Source organism: Anopheles arabiensis, chromosome 3, assembly GCF_016920715.1.
Source record: "Anopheles arabiensis isolate DONGOLA chromosome 3, AaraD3, whole genome shotgun sequence".
Taxonomy (NCBI): domain Eukaryota; kingdom Metazoa; phylum Arthropoda; class Insecta; order Diptera; family Culicidae; genus Anopheles; species Anopheles arabiensis.
Window position 1 is genome coordinate 31,980,043 of NC_053518.1, and position 15,630 is coordinate 31,995,672.

Here is a 15,630-nt window from a genome sequence, read left to right on the forward strand (position 1 = left end):
TGATGGAAATGAAATGTTAGATTGCTGTGGATTAACTTCTTACACGCGGTGAATCACAATGTTTACATTTGAATTTGACTTGGAAAATTCTGTAGAACACAATAAAACTCATTACCTACTCCTAAATGTCTCGAATAGTAATTTTGGAAATTAAACGATTGTATATGAAACTATTTCGCCTGAAACAAACACCCAAAAACGTGCGCTGTACCGCAACTACTAACGTTGCTTATTAATAGTCAACTAATAAACAAGCGTGTTCAATTGCTTTTTGTGATGCACTGCCCAATATGCTTCCGATCCCGAAATAGCATGCCTGAAGAAGAACGTTCAGCTTGTTCTGTGCGTGTTAACAACACACGCGAAACTAAAAACCACTATTTATCAGATCTTTCTCAGCGCTCTGCGTCAACGTCACATAGAACCATCAGAAGCGCGATGCTGCTGTCACTCTGACACGGCAATCTATACGCACTAATTCCAAAGCATCATATACTACGTTCTATCCCACCCACAGCTGAAGCAACTCATCTGCTCCATCGCACCGAGTTATGATATCGGGGGAGAGAAGAGGTTCGGAAACATGCCATAAATCGTATACATTTCAACACAGAACCCTCACCAAAAAAAACCGAATGGACGTTTGTGTATACCCGTCTGGAGAAGCATAATCAACGTCGCTTCCAGAACTAACTGCTGCAACGTTTGCAGGTTCTTTCCCCATGCTACACATTTGTCAATATTTAAAAATGGAGCAAAGCACCCATCAGTCTGTCGAGACGTGGCTAAATTACAACTCTGAGAAAGAAAGAAAAAAAGCCGAATCCGGTCTCACACTTCTATCAACACCCAAACCTAAACTCATCTTGAAAAACCGCAGCCCTACTCCCATTGCCACTGTTTGAAAAACTGTTTGATGACTTTTCCCACTATACAGTAACATATCACTGCACCGAACATAGACATATTAGTGTTACTGCTTCTTATTTTCATCATCATCCACCAACGCACAAACTGACCCAGAACTGGCACGATCGCAAACACCGATCATCACAACAAACACACTGGAAAACCATTCTCAACCGTGTCACCGCCATGTGACATAATGAAATATGCACACACACACGTGCAACCTCCCGAAAAGGTTGATGGCTGGTGTAGCTTTTTCTTCCCCCCATCTTTTAGCCCTATTACGTATGCATGCTTTCGTGGTTGGAACAAGTACCCCAAATTCCCTCAGTAAGGGCACGCTGCTACTGCTGCTGCCACTACCTCTTCAAGATTCCATGGGCGGTGTGGTGTACGGGGTTATTTTAAGGCTTAAGAATGTCTACTCTGCTGCAGCGGTGCGCGCGCGCTGGAGTGCAACGCACCGAAAATAAATTCCCCCAGAGCTCACTTACCCCGTGCTCTACTGCCAGCTTCTGCAGCTGCTCGATTCTCAGTCTCTTGGTTTCCGTTACCGACGGTACTCTGGCCACTCGGTTCTCCATCTCTTTGATCCACTGGCGCAGCAAACGCGGATCGCCGTAGAAGCGGTGCGTTTGTGCTGGTTTGAACAGTGCCTAAAAGCCAAAAAAATGCACTAATTAGTCTCTTTTTTATCATATCGGTTGCACAAAACACTCCCTACCTTTCGGCAACAGTTGACATCATCGTCCTCGAGGTCGTCCCGGCAGACGGTGCCCTCGATTTCGCCCCGCGCCTCCCGGCAGCTGTCGAGCAGGTTGGTGTCCATGATGAAGTTGTAGTTCGTCTGCAAGGCCGCCCAGAAATCGTCCTTGCCGAGGCCGGTGTTGGTGGTGCTGCTCTGCAGGCTGCACGAGCTGTGGCTGTGCCCGCTGCCCCACGACCGTCGCCACAGTTCCCGCTCTGTGTCACGTTTCTTCTGCAAAACAAAGCGATGATAGGTTATTATATACAGAGACATGCAAAACACAAAGAGCCACCAACACACACACACACTCACCTTTAAACTGTTGTAAGGCCTATCGATACGCAGCCTGTGTTGTGCCATCTCCGAGCCTTCGGGATGTCCCTGCGGTGGCAGCGAGTTGAGCGAAAGCGATGGTTTGATAAAGCAGCTCGGACTGGCGCCCGCACTGCTGCTGCTGTTGTTGGCGGCCGGTGTTGTCGCACCAGCCGCTGCTCCTGGCACAACTCCCGTGGCGGTATGTGTTGGTGTTGTCGTGCTGCTGCTACTGCTGCTGTTACTGTTAGACCCGCCTACACCGGGGCCCACCGGTCCGCTTATGCCGCTGGCTACATTAGTACTACTATGTACAATAGAATTCACTATCGTCGGTGAGGATGTTGCTGCCGGCGATGATCTGATCGTGTTGCTGCTGCTGCTGCTGCTGTTAGTGGCTGCTGCTGATGACATGTCAATGCTCGGTGGTTTCATGGCTTCAATCTGCTAATTGCAAGTCTGCACCACCCAAGCCTAACGACTCTGTGTATCGGTTCACTCCACACAAACACGCCGATCGCACCAGAACACTGTGTGTTCCTCACTGTTCCTGCCGGACGATTTATTCTTCTGCTGCGCCTTATACCCTGCACACTGTATCTTCCTTCCCTCACCAAAAGCGCTTGGTTCCAACCCTCTCAGTGGCACAAGAAGTGGACCAGCGGCACGCAGAGCGCTGGATGACAGTTCGGCGACCGTACCGACATGTCGGTGGCGGCTGCGACGGTTGCTGCTGCTGCTAAGAGGTGCTTTCGTTCGCACGCCACAAGATGACTATTTTCTAGCGATGGAAAATCTGCAAATAAACAGAAAAGAGGACCAGTTAGAATGCTGTTCGTTTAAGAAAATGATTATCAATTTTTACAATTAGAAATCACAAAGAAAGCACAATCAACTTCTCCACTTCTTCACCCTACACGGCAACGAATCAAGATCGATTCCGATGCGAGCAATACACTTCGAACACACATCAAACAGCGACTCTGCCAATGGACTAATGATGGGAACCCACCACCGCAAGAACACAACCCCATCCAGAGCCGCCGCCGCCGCTGCCGCCGGGAATTTTGGACTGCGCGCGCGTCACACGAAGAACACATGGAGAATTGAGAGGCACAAAAATAACCCGCCAGAATCGGAAAACTTTGGACGGGCGCGTCGTGAAATCGGAGATTAAATCCTCTCACTCTCTCTCTCCCCATCCCTCAAAACGTTCCCCAAACAGAGCAAGCGAACGTTGCCGCCTCCGGATGTTTGGCGCTCGCATCTTCCGCTAAAGACAAGCCGCAGTTTTTTATGCACACCAAACGTTGGAGTGCTCTCGCTCTCTCCTCTTTCATTGCTTTAGGATGTGGATTAGGAAGGGGACCGGCAAAAACAACTATCTCCAAGATAGTTCAACTTCAGAAATTGGGAGTTGGTTGGAGGAGTGACACCAAAGCGCAATCAATACGTATGCGCACAAACGCGCCCACCGAAACATGCATATGTCCCTTCTCCTCGTAATCTCCTTCGCTACATCTCCGATCCTACTAATCGGCACCGAGGTTCAATCTCCACGATCGGTACACTTCAACCGCCATATCAGATCACTTGTCCAATGGGAGCGAGCGTGATTTAAATTACTTCCCGCTCCAGGACTTGATGGCCTGTCATAGATCATTGATTTTTAGCGATTTTATGTCCCCGGCCCGTTTGGTTTGTCGAGCTGTTTTCCGGTTTTCCCATTCCAACTACGCTGGTCGCTCCACACATCTACTCTCTGGGAGATATCCATACCAAGTTGCCCAGAGATGCTACCCATCGAGGGGGACCGAATTCTAGCATCTCCCATGGAGATGAAGTGCCTGAGAGCTCCAATTCAAACCAAACGCTATTTCCGAATCAGTATTCAATTTCAAATTTATTACATCCCCGATTTCCCGATCTCGTGCGCCTGAGATGATGTTCATCCAAGGACCGCCCCACAGATGCCCGGGAGAGGTTGCAGTGGTGTGGTTAGAGATTATTTATTGCGATACACACACACACACTACATTTGACCGGATCGGTCTGTGGTACGGACTCCACTTACAAAAACATGCACACACATTTTACATTAATGTACGCCATTTACCTCCGACCGACCACTCCCCTCCGATCATTGACTCTGAGTGCTGTGAGGTTTTAGGACGCATCCAATTTCTAAAGCAATGCGATCGGTTTGGGTCGGGCGGGATAAGTGAAATGCAAATAAAGTTCTTAACGATGTGCCATAAGCACTCTTCTCAAGCTGTACACTTTCCAGGGCCGAGAGGGAGAGCGCGTTCGATGCGTCAACGGTGACTTATTTTTAGCATCCTTTCCACTTGCATTCTAGCACCTAAGTGTGTAGCTCCATCCCCACCACCCAAGGCGCTTCTGGAGTCGGGAAGCAATCAAAATGTGTAGCAACAGAATTGCAAGCTTCCATTCCCGTTGCCAGGCCAGGTCTTCTACGAAAACATTCTACGATCGTTGCACCGACGTGTGAGTTGCTACACGAGCGATCATGCAGGCTCTTGCGCCGGGAAAGTGCCCGCTGCAAAAGGTAACAAATCACTCCGCAAGCAAACATATAAGCGCACTTGAAGCGAGAGAAATCTGACGCATTTACTATTGCTGCTGCTGCTGCTGTCGAGCTCAACGATGCGCAAACCTCTCTTTTGCGCCTAGCAGACGGCCAGAGATGACGTTCGGCTGTGCATGGAAGCGCGTCGTATGCACACGTTTAAAATTCTTCGTTTCGCATTTCGCCCGTTTGCTACGCCGGCTGACGGATTTCAGCGCATATTCAGTACTTAATGCTGGGAGCCCTCTCCCAGTGGGATCTCTGGCTGCCCTTTTGCAAGTTCCCCCATGCTGTGATATTCGCGCGCACACACACACTTCGTCAGCGGAGACAAATGTGAGAAACCTGAGGCCTCCTCCATTTATGTCACCAGCGTTGATGGGTACATTGTTCTTCCTGGCACACAACAAGACCACAAATCTCAAAACATCAAAGAGGACGTCAGTATTGCGCGCAGAGACGCCACTAGACAACGGTACGGAAATCTATGTCCCAAAAGCATCTCCTAACCAAAAAAAAAGATGAATGTAGAGACGACAGTGTGAAGCAATCACAAAATGGCAAGAATTGGACACACGATTCTGAGTTTGAGGTCGCCGCATAAGCAACAAAACCAACGTCATGTTTTACGCGCATGTTTTATGTCTGTTTCGTGCCGCTCGTCTGATGACTTGTAGATGTTGAAGAGATGTTTTGAGAGATGTGCAGGAAGGAAACTAATACGTGTAGAGACAACACATTACCACACTCTCCCAAGCGGTCGCATGATGAAGATGTGCATCATTCTACAACATAAACACGTACGCCTTTAAGCGGGGAAATAGCGAGCGGACTGCGCATAAAAACTAAACCACAATCCATATCCTCCTCCTCCAAAGCGGATTTTGCCCAAGAATCGTCATGCCCCGGCCCGACCTGCGAAGCGGATGACGACGACTACGTAAATCGAAAGTGAAATTCAACGCACATGGAAAAACGGGAAAACAAACGCATCGTCTCTGATCCAGTGCTGCTAATGCCTGGCCTTTGATGCATCTTTCAATGCGGGTTCCTCGGGTTTGGTGGTGTGTAATGCGATGCACACAATCCGATCATCTTCTTTGCTGGAAAGAAACCGACACCAAAGCCGAGGGAATGCACATTTCTTTCCGCACACATGCAAGCCCTGGGGGAAAGGAGTTAGATGTGTGTCTCATATCACATTTGTGCAAAAAGCTTAGCACGGGGGCAACGGGGGACTTAGCAGAGAGTTCGCAGAATAGCTGTGCTTGTGTGGAAACTCAATCCGAAACGCGCGTGCACCCAACGCAACTGTGATGACAGTGAGTTGACACTACCGTGCGATAGAGGAGTTGGGGATGAGATTCACGCCACATTACTATCAAGCGGAGCGGCGTCCAGGCATGATGGCATTAAAAAAAGTACAAAACCCGGACGATAAAAGACCGGTAGCAGCCCTGACGCAAATCCCACACACACACACACACACACACACACGCATCATGCGGCCACCGTCACTTTAAGCCACTAATAAGACGCGTGGAGCAACAACAAAAAAAGAGCGAAACTGAAGGGCGCAAGACGGCACAATCCCAACAGTGAAGGGTGCCTCACTAGGGACAGACTCCGCGAGCACATGGGATGGTAGTGCATTCCTACGCGTACGATTCAAATTAAAATTCGAAATACTTCTCGAGAGATGGCGTTTTTCTTTCACCGGAGACTGTTTTTTTATTACTGGCTCTCCTCCGCCAGGTGCACTCTGCTGCCTGCATCGCCAGGCACGAACGGAATGTTCCTTAACGCCGGATACGGTCGCCGGGACCAGGACAAAACACCTGAAGGTGGAGTGTGCAACGCAGCAGACTCCCATCATCGGTTTAAGTAGCAGCAGCAGCAGCAGCAGCAGTAGCACCAGCGCCCATAATTGTCGCGATCAGCCTGTCAACTCCAATGAAACGAAAGCTAACACCAATTTCCCCCCTTTGCCATCGGATTCTTCGCCATCGTAAAGCGGGAGCGAGAGATCGCGCACTGCGTCATCATTATTCCGAGTGATGGATGGCATTTGCACCAATTGGCGATGACTAATGCCGGGGTCCGAGGACCAAATTAGCTTTCTTTGGCAATTGCTGCTCACTTCAAACTTTTCCGTAAGGGAAAGGGAGGACCGACACCTAACAGCACCCTGAAGATCACATATTCGGTAGTCGTTGAGGTCGTGTGTTCAGGTCTCCAATATCTTTCTCCAGTTCGAAATGGTGTCTTATCTTGAAGTCTATTCACCACGGCACTAAATAACTACATAACACTCTCCGTAACATCTTGATGAGGTTTTCTCCAAATCAATTCCAATAGACCTTATCAACGGCTAATACATAGCCTATTTATCCACGCCCTAATAACGGTAATCAAACGTTTTCCAATCGGCAATTTGGCCCCACAGAGTGATGTGCGGGACGAAGATGTCGCATCTTTTGACCCTCCCGGTCCAAGACACTTCTTAATCTTTCCGCCGTCTTCAAGTCTGTTCGCAACACAACCCGTACTAAACTCAACAACATCACTCAACGGATAATAGGGGGCCCTTTCGCCCACTGATTATCCACAGTCGAACGAAGCGACAGGCAAAAAAACAACATCAAAGCTCTTGCAGGCCGCCGTCGCCACCACCAGAGCAACAAGTCACTTCAAGGAAAGAAGGGAAACAGCAAGTGCCATACTGGCCCCATAATTGGACGGAAGAGGTCACCACCCAAACGGGTCGTGGTGGTGGTGTTCAGGTGGTTCACCATCGCGTGAAAGGCAAGAGTTCGACCGGTGCTGCTGCAATCAGCATAGCGCCTGAGTCGTAGCCAGCCAAGAATGCAGCCAACGGTGGACAACATTCCATCCAGCAGGTCCATTCGCTGTGCTGTGTCAACTTCGGGTCATTTTGGAGCAGAGTTTGGGGAATGTGGGAACTCTCCGTGTTCAGATGCTTCCGATAGCGGGTTTGAGGTAACCTCCGCATGTTCAAACAGACCAGAGACGAGGAGGTTCATTGTCCCCCGACACGAGACGAGGTTTGGAGCCGTGATACGGTTTTTGTTGGAAAGGCACTGGTTTCGATTGGTTTTGTACAAACACCAGGGCTTAAGTTTTGCAATTGCTGCCGGAGCTTAGACCTTAACTGACGCCCTCCGTTGTCTTTCAGTCTGGTGGTCAGTGGCCTAAGCCATTACCCAACGCGCGCGCGCAACTGATGATGCCAACAACTTCCAAATGGTCGCCGCACGCGATACTTTTCACGAGCGCGACGGCAACCCGTAGACCACTCGAAACTCCACCGAAAACACTTCTCCAGAAGCTCAAGATCTTAACCGTCCCCAAAAACGTCGATAACACTCTCCACCGAAAGCATAATCCCATCAAAACACATTTTGTCCGACGCAAACAAACGAGCCGATTAAAACCTGTAGTGTAACCCCTTTTGCTTGTGCCGCAGCTAAACACGACAACATATTCCACACAAGTATCCCCCTGAGTACGGGCTGGGCGCGCACGGGGCCACACAAAGCCTTTTGTTTTTCCCCTGGAGTTGCGTTAAGAGTTTGCTCCGAGTTTTAATCGATCAGCGCGCAGCGCCGCAGCAAACGGTTCGAAAGATATCGCGCTTTTAAGTAGGTGAATGCGTGTTTTTTAATTTTATTTTCTTCTGAGGAGGGGTTCGTCGCCTGGGTGGTTTCTAGAGCGCATGCAAATTAAAGTCCCACAACCACAGCAGCCCACCACAGCAGCCGCCCCGGGAAGGGTGGTGTCGCCTTGCTACACAGCAAACCGCAACGCAGCAACGGTGTTTCACGCGCGTGGATGCACCAATTTTTACCAATTACGAAATGCAGCAGACGACGAACCGCAAAACATTTAAATGCAACACACTGAGCGTGGTACAAGCGTTGCCCACACAGGCGCACGCACACACACGCCTACGGTGGTGGCGGTGGTTAGGGCACGAACCTCCGCGTACGGCTCCGTGTGTGACATGAGCAATGGAAATAAAATTACCCAACAATACACAACACAGCGAAGCGATCCTGTGTTGTTGTGGAAGGTTTAAAATTGTAGAGAAAAAAAACACAGCGTAATCGCATGGGAGGGTCCATCATAATGATCTCTAATGGATACACCACGTCGTCCTCCTACTTGTTTTTTCCCCCGCCACCTTTCATTTTCCCTAGCTTCACACTAAGTGGTCCGCCGGTCAAGGTCTGACTACTCGTTATCACCCGGACTATCAAAGCTGATCTCTCACTCTCTCTCCTTTGCTGCTCCCCAACCAAATGAATCACTCAGCAAAAGCAATCCCTTCGGTGCGCATTATACCGCTCCCCAATCCATTCATAAAGCCCAGGGTGTGCAAGGGTCCATTATCAGCCCGAGAAGTGGGAGGAACTCGCTAAATGGGAGCCTTTCCCGGCGATGGGAGGGCCAAATTAGCTAATCATAATTATACTTTTCTCCCGAAGGCGGCGAGAGATTGTTGTGGAAGGGCAATCAACACGGTTTGTAGCTGAGAAAATTTCACCGGACGAATGATCCGATTCAACACCGGGATGCAACAGAAAGGGCTAACCTGTCATCCTTCCCACGTGTGTGTGCGCATAGTTGTTTTTTTATGATTTATTTGTTGCTTTTATCATTGCACGCAGACGCTCAAGGAAACATTGCGCGATGATTTCGATGCGTGAGCACGATGGCAATTTCCTTCCACTTGTCGTCCAATGTCGCACTGGGAGACACGCACACAACAACTTCATCCATTCACATTCAACACACACACATACACATGAACATTGCTTGTGCTTGTGACCTTGTCGCTGGTTTGCGTGAAACAATTTAGTGTCTCGCGGTTGGCTCGCGCACGGGCGCTCTCCTTTGATTCATTGATTGCGATCTTCGAACACATTCGTCATCCGAATGTCCATTGGGGAGGGGTAGCGGCTGGCAGCCTTGCCTTATTGGGCGCGAACACTTTGCGCGATCGCGCCTTCTTCGGAGCGTGTTGAGCAGGGGGCTCGAGGCTTTTCTGAACTCCAAACGCGGACATCATCATAACCGGAACCGTTTCCGAGCGATCAAAACAAAAACCAACGAACACACCCTCCTTTTTGTTGAGGATAAAACGAAAACCCACACCATTTGTTGTCTCCCAGCTGTTTGTAGTAATGAAAGGTAAAGTTGGCAAAAATCCGGAGTCGGCTTCGATCCGACTCCAAAAATTTCGGAATTACCCGGAGCTGTTTGGAATTGTTTGGAGCCGTCCGGAATCGCCTTGAGCCATACGGAGTCGTCGGGAATTATCCGGTGTCGTCTGGAGTCATATGTCATCCTGAATCACCCTGAGCTATACGGAGTCATCCGGAGTCATCCGGAGTCATCCGGAGTCATCCGGAGTCATCCGGAGTCATCCGGAGTCATCCGGAGTCATCCGGAGTCATCCGGAGTCATCCGAAGTCATCCGGAGTCATCCGGAGTCGTCTAGACTCGTTGCTGACTGGAGTCGTCCGGAGTCATTCGGAGTCATCCGGAGTCATCCGGAGTCATTCGGAGTCATCTGGAGTCATCCGGATCAACAAGTCATCCGGAGTCTGTCCAAAATCATTCGGAGTCGTCTGGAGTTATCCGGAGTCATCCGGAGTCATCTGGAGTCATCTGGAGTAATTCAGAGTCGTCTAGAGTCGTCTAGAGTCGTCTAGAGTCGGCTAGAGTCGTCTAGAGTCGTCTAGAGTCGTCTAGGGTCGTCTAGGGTCGTTGTTGACTGGAGTCATCCGGAGTCATCCGGATTCATCTGGAGTAATCCGGACTCGTCCAAAGTCATTCGGAGTCGTCCAAAGTCATTCGGAGTCGTCCAAAGTCATTCAGAGTCGTCCAAAGTTATTCAGAATCGTGTGGATTCGTCTGGAGTCGTCTGGATTCGTCTGGAGTCGTCTGGAATCATACGGAGTCGTTGTTGACTCCGTACAATTCCAACTCCGGGCAGAACTAGTGGTTCCGATACTGCCGGAGTTGGAATCGGCCTAGCAATAGACATATTCGAATCAAAGTCGTGATTGCACTCCAGAGAGCACATCACTAGTTTACTCGTCAGCACTACAGCAGACGAGAGTGGGATACTAACATTTAATTAAGTTTGATCGATCTTCGCATCTCCCAGCAACTTAAGATAAAAGCAGAACAACCCGCGCAACACAACACGGAGGCTTAGCTTAAGCGGCTTTAGCGGCGTACTTCAAGGTCATCCCACCGGGGACAAACAAACTTTCCCGGGTGTGTATGTATGTGTGTTTGCGTGGGATAACCGACCACTGACTTTCTTTCCACGACATCCCCGCCGAAGCCCTTCAAACGATTTACAACGACCACCAGCTCGCCCGTCCAATCGTGGTTGTGTTTCAGTGTCTTCCAATGTCTTCCAATAAGTCAATGTGCATGTTGGTCCGTTAAAAAAATGGCGCTCAACATACAAACCAGTGCTTGAACGATGGCGAGAGGTATAAGCTCCGTAACTCCTGCACATAAACAGACCAACACATGCCGCACTCCTTTCACTTATTTTGGAGTATCGGTTAAGCGCAGCAGCGCTTTAACCTCCACACACCACCGACTTTCGATATACACCACAGCAGTTCGGGGATCGATGAAAGAAAAAAACGGGTGGGGGGGACATTCCCTCCACACTGTGTCCAACGTATACTTGGAGGTGTTTTGGGGGGTGGTTAAAGGGAACCTTAAAAAACTATGCCAACCACCACTACCACCAGCAGCAGCGAGCGAAAAGGATTTGTCCTTGCCATATTTGCGAACATTGAACGAACGAGGTAGTTGAACTAGATTGTAACGCGTGCAAGGAAGGGAACCCTCGTCGAGTTGTTTCAAGAAAAAAAACCTTCGAGAATGTTGTACACCACATTTCACAGGGAAGTAAGTCTTCTCGGCCATCTGGTAGGCGAATGCTCAGTTTCCACTACGTTTAACGAAACATTCAGGGTCACCACACACCGCCGCGAGCATGAAAACATTAACTTATAATACATCATTTAACAGCTTATTTAGAGAGCACATGAATAATTCAATTTTTACACCCCTACTTAATCCCCTTATTAAGGCGCATGTGTTTCATTTTCACCCTCATTTTCTCCATACTGACCTTTTTCAGATTTTTCTTCAAGCCCAATCCCATTTCTCTCTCGCTCAAGTCAAGCGCACATTTGCATAAATGTGTTTCACGTACAAATTTCCCACGACTGTGGGTGCTCTCCGGCGTACACCCTCCTCCTTCCAAGGGTGCGTCCTGGTACCCACAGGATACCAGATGCCGTGACCTACTACAATTCACCCCAGTGACGTCAAAGCCCTTTTTGCGCCCACTGTCTCCGCCCAGCCGCCTTATTTATGGAGAGAATGGAAATTTCGTACGCGAAAAACGAGATCATCACGCTTTCTCGTGCGCTTCCGAGTGTGTTTTGTTGTTCTGCCTCCAAACCCGCACACAGCCGCTCTCCAGGTGTTGCTCAATGGGCGCGCCACGAGGCCAAGGGCATCGAAATAGCAATTTCTGCCAGGCAAACTCCGTGTCTCAACGCAAGATGTGCTATCGGGGAGGAGGTTTCTGGAAAACGAGCCACATTCCCAGTTCCCCCCCTTGAGGCATATTTCGGTGGGTCTAACACATTTTTGCTTTCGCCTCCACCGCCCTATCGACCGGGTGGATTTGATGGTGGCAAGGCAAAGGTTCCCCCTAATGGTGCAAACACACGCCAATGCTTTCTGCGACGAAACAGACGCCGGGCCATGCTTGCAATACACACACATTTGCATACTGCAGACTTATGCTTAAGGCGGGTGAACGATCGCAAACAGGCCGGTAACAGGGCAAGCAGTACAAAATTCGCATTTGAAAAGCGAAACTAAGTCAGTCGACACCCGAGCCCTCGTGCGGAGCTCGTATTACAAACACGTGAGCACGCACACACATACACAACGAAAGAAACATTGGCACATTTGGTGGTGGCGCCCCAACATCATCAACTTGTGCCCATTTTGGTGTGTGCGCGCAACACACACAACCGAGGAGAGTTCAGCAAAATAATTGCTCGCCTAAAATGCGACTATGCTCCGTCCGTGCGGGATCGGCTAAGGGAGAAAGAGACCCTTTCCTAAGACACCGGCGGACGGCGACATTCGATAGGGGGGAATGCTCCAGTTTTGTGCGATGGTGACGACGCATGGGAAATGCAAACTCTGTTGTTTATGGGGGATCTGAGCCATGTGAGAAATGGAACCACCGAAAGGGTGCGCTCATGTAGGCAGCCTTCTGCATACAATGGCCGGGAGTACGTCGCCTGCAGTTTTTGGGGGCCAGAGATAGGGCACGATACATTGTAGCAATCTCCCGGGGGGAGAAATTCGCAGCAGGAAAAGGTGTAAGGTGCACATGTTCTTTAAATTGAAAGCACATGCCTGTCTGTAGAGCTATAATGAATAAGTAATTACAACGGTTTATTCAGAATTATTGAAGCCAGAGCAAAGAATATGGTTAAATGAAGGATTACATAGTGAATTCTGAATAAATGAGAACTCATAACAAGCATCTGAGGGTTCCTCGCTTATACACTTTCGTACAACAAAGCTTGAATTTTTGGTGTTTATGTTTTGTAAACATGTCAAGGCAATTATATTTATGATTAATTAGATTAAGTGTGACACGATCATACATTTTTAAGGCAATTTATAGTTATTTATGCTTCAGCAGCTAAAACAAACCTCAATACTTTATGAGCTAACCTTCCATATTTTTCAGGCAGAAATAATCTAGGATGAAAATCTGAGGTTAGTTTTAGTGTTGGGTGTCATGAATCATTCGTACAGATTTATTCATATGAATCTTGAGTGATGAGTGATTCGAATCTCGAGTCGAATCTTCAACGATTCATGAATCTCGAAACATTTATGAATCTTCAAAGATTCATGAATCTCTAAACATTCATGAATCTCCAAGGAATTCATGAATCTCGAAAGATGCATGAATCTATAAGATTCATACATCCATTAGAATTCATATATAACCAGGGAATCATGAATCTATAGAGAGGTATGATTTCCAAATTATTGAATTTGCTCAATCCTACCTAAAACATGCCCGTCATAGTTTCAAGTTTCGCATGGACCGTCTCCCCGTAGTAAAACAAATTATCCGGCTGCGTGGTACTTGCCAAGAAGTCTTCAAAGCCTGTATAGGCTAGCATGAACACGTTGGTTGTTGCACCAAGAAGAAGAATAGTTAAAAGCTCAAGCTCGTCTGGAGTCGTCTGGAGTTGTCCGGAGTCATCTGGAGTCATCTGGAGTAGTTCAGAGTCGTCTAGAGTCTAGAGTCTATGAATTATTAGAGATTTATGAATCCCTTGAGATTCATCAATCTTTCGACACAGAAGAATAATTAGAATCTTTGGAGATTTATGGACCTGTTGAGATTCATGAATCTTCTGACGTCCATGTATCTTTCAAGATTCATAAATCTTTGAAGATCCATGAATGTTTGAAATTCATGAATGTTTGAGATTCATAAATCTTTCCAATCGAGATTCAGATTCATTGATTCATTCAGATTCATGAATCTAAACACTAGTTAGTTTTGCGTGTGCTTTTGTGCAAAGTCCTGCTGAGAACAATTAAATTCTATTTGTGTATTTGTTATTATAAAAAGTCTCAAGGACGACATACTCCATGTTCTGTTGTCCTAAAGATATGTCCTTGATAGCTTTTGTCGCTGTGCTCCTTTGATGACTTTGCACAATGGAAGCAAAGGACAAAAGGCACGCGACTCCTCGCGTCGCATAATTTATTAGAATGATTCATTGCTTTTTTAAATTCCGATTGGAGGGCACACATTAGTACCGGGGGGACTGCCAAATCTAATTTATGCGCTACCAATGTTCAACAATGGCGCACCTTACACTGGCTGTAAACTCAACACCCCCGTAGTGATCGGTGGTCGTGATGGAAACTTAGCATGCATAACATCCCAACTTTTCGACTGCACTGCACACCACACCCCGTACTTACTTCGCACGGTGTGTTCCCCCCCCCTCCCCCCCCCTGGGTTTCTGTCGGGCCCTTGTTTTTTTTTCTATCCAAATAACCTTGACGGTGACCACACACATACTCACAAAAAGGCTGTTTGCACCGGCTCTCCGGCGGTTGCTAATACGCGAGCTACTTCCCCTCCACTATTTTCTTTTTTGAATTAATTGAATCCACCACAATTAGCCCGCAATGAATCGTTTTATTGGGTAGAAATCGTTAGAGTGAATTTTGGGCAACCCGTTAGGCGGTGCTGCGCCAAACCAGACCACCTGCCCTGCACGTTTGAAAGCAAAACAAGCGTTAAAAAACCCCCACTGCTGTGGGAGTTATGCTTGCTGGATCGTGGTGCAACGCCCGACGTCCGAAATACACGAGAGATGTTGTATGTCATAGAGCGCACGAGCGAGCGCTCGCGCCGCTTGCCATGACAGGGGAGACAGATTTATGGTTCTACTAAATTCTAGTCCAAAGTCCCTTATAACAAAAACGAACCGCTTCCCCATTTGCCACCCGATTCAAACCAAACCCCCAGTAACTTAAGGGTAACAACAACTTCCACTCCCCGCCGAAAACAGAGCAGAGAAAAACGAAAGAAAAGCAAGCGGAAAACAATGGGTGGGTTTGGCACAGCGATCAGCGTTAGCTGGTTTTGATGCTTTACACCGCAAGCGACTTAGCATAATGTCGTTAGGGTTAAGATTAATGGGGCGCATAAAACCGGGCCGCCTGGCGCGCGCCGGTCAGCGGCCTCACCGAGCGATAAGCGCTGAAGGGATCTATCATCTTGACCCTTAAATTCGAGAGATCGTTGCTCCCCCTGTTTAGTTGGTGCAATGCACAACACACACACACACACACACTGTGTTTGATAATCATGTGCACAAAACCCTTCTGTGAATGTCTAAAGCTGAGGGGGAAGGAAACACTTAATAAACCTATCACATGT

At 48.3% G+C, this 15,630-nt stretch overlaps 1 protein-coding gene across 2 annotated transcripts in view; it reads right to left on the bottom strand.

The window, feature by feature from the left end:
- The window catches only part of LOC120904712 (serine-rich adhesin for platelets), a 188,683-nt gene that overhangs the window by 135,408 nt on the left and 37,645 nt on the right, over positions 1–15,630 (bottom strand). For both annotated transcript variants that reach the window (XM_040314946.1, XM_040314945.1), the window contains exons 2-4: positions 1,970–2,765; positions 1,634–1,888; positions 1,404–1,565 (exon numbers count right to left, since the gene is read on the bottom strand). In XM_040314946.1, the coding sequence (XP_040170880.1) occupies positions 1,404–1,565; positions 1,634–1,888; positions 1,970–2,404 (852 nt within the window). In that variant the 5' untranslated portion in view covers positions 2,405–2,765. The remainder of the gene's footprint in view (positions 1–1,403; positions 1,566–1,633; positions 1,889–1,969; positions 2,766–15,630) is intronic.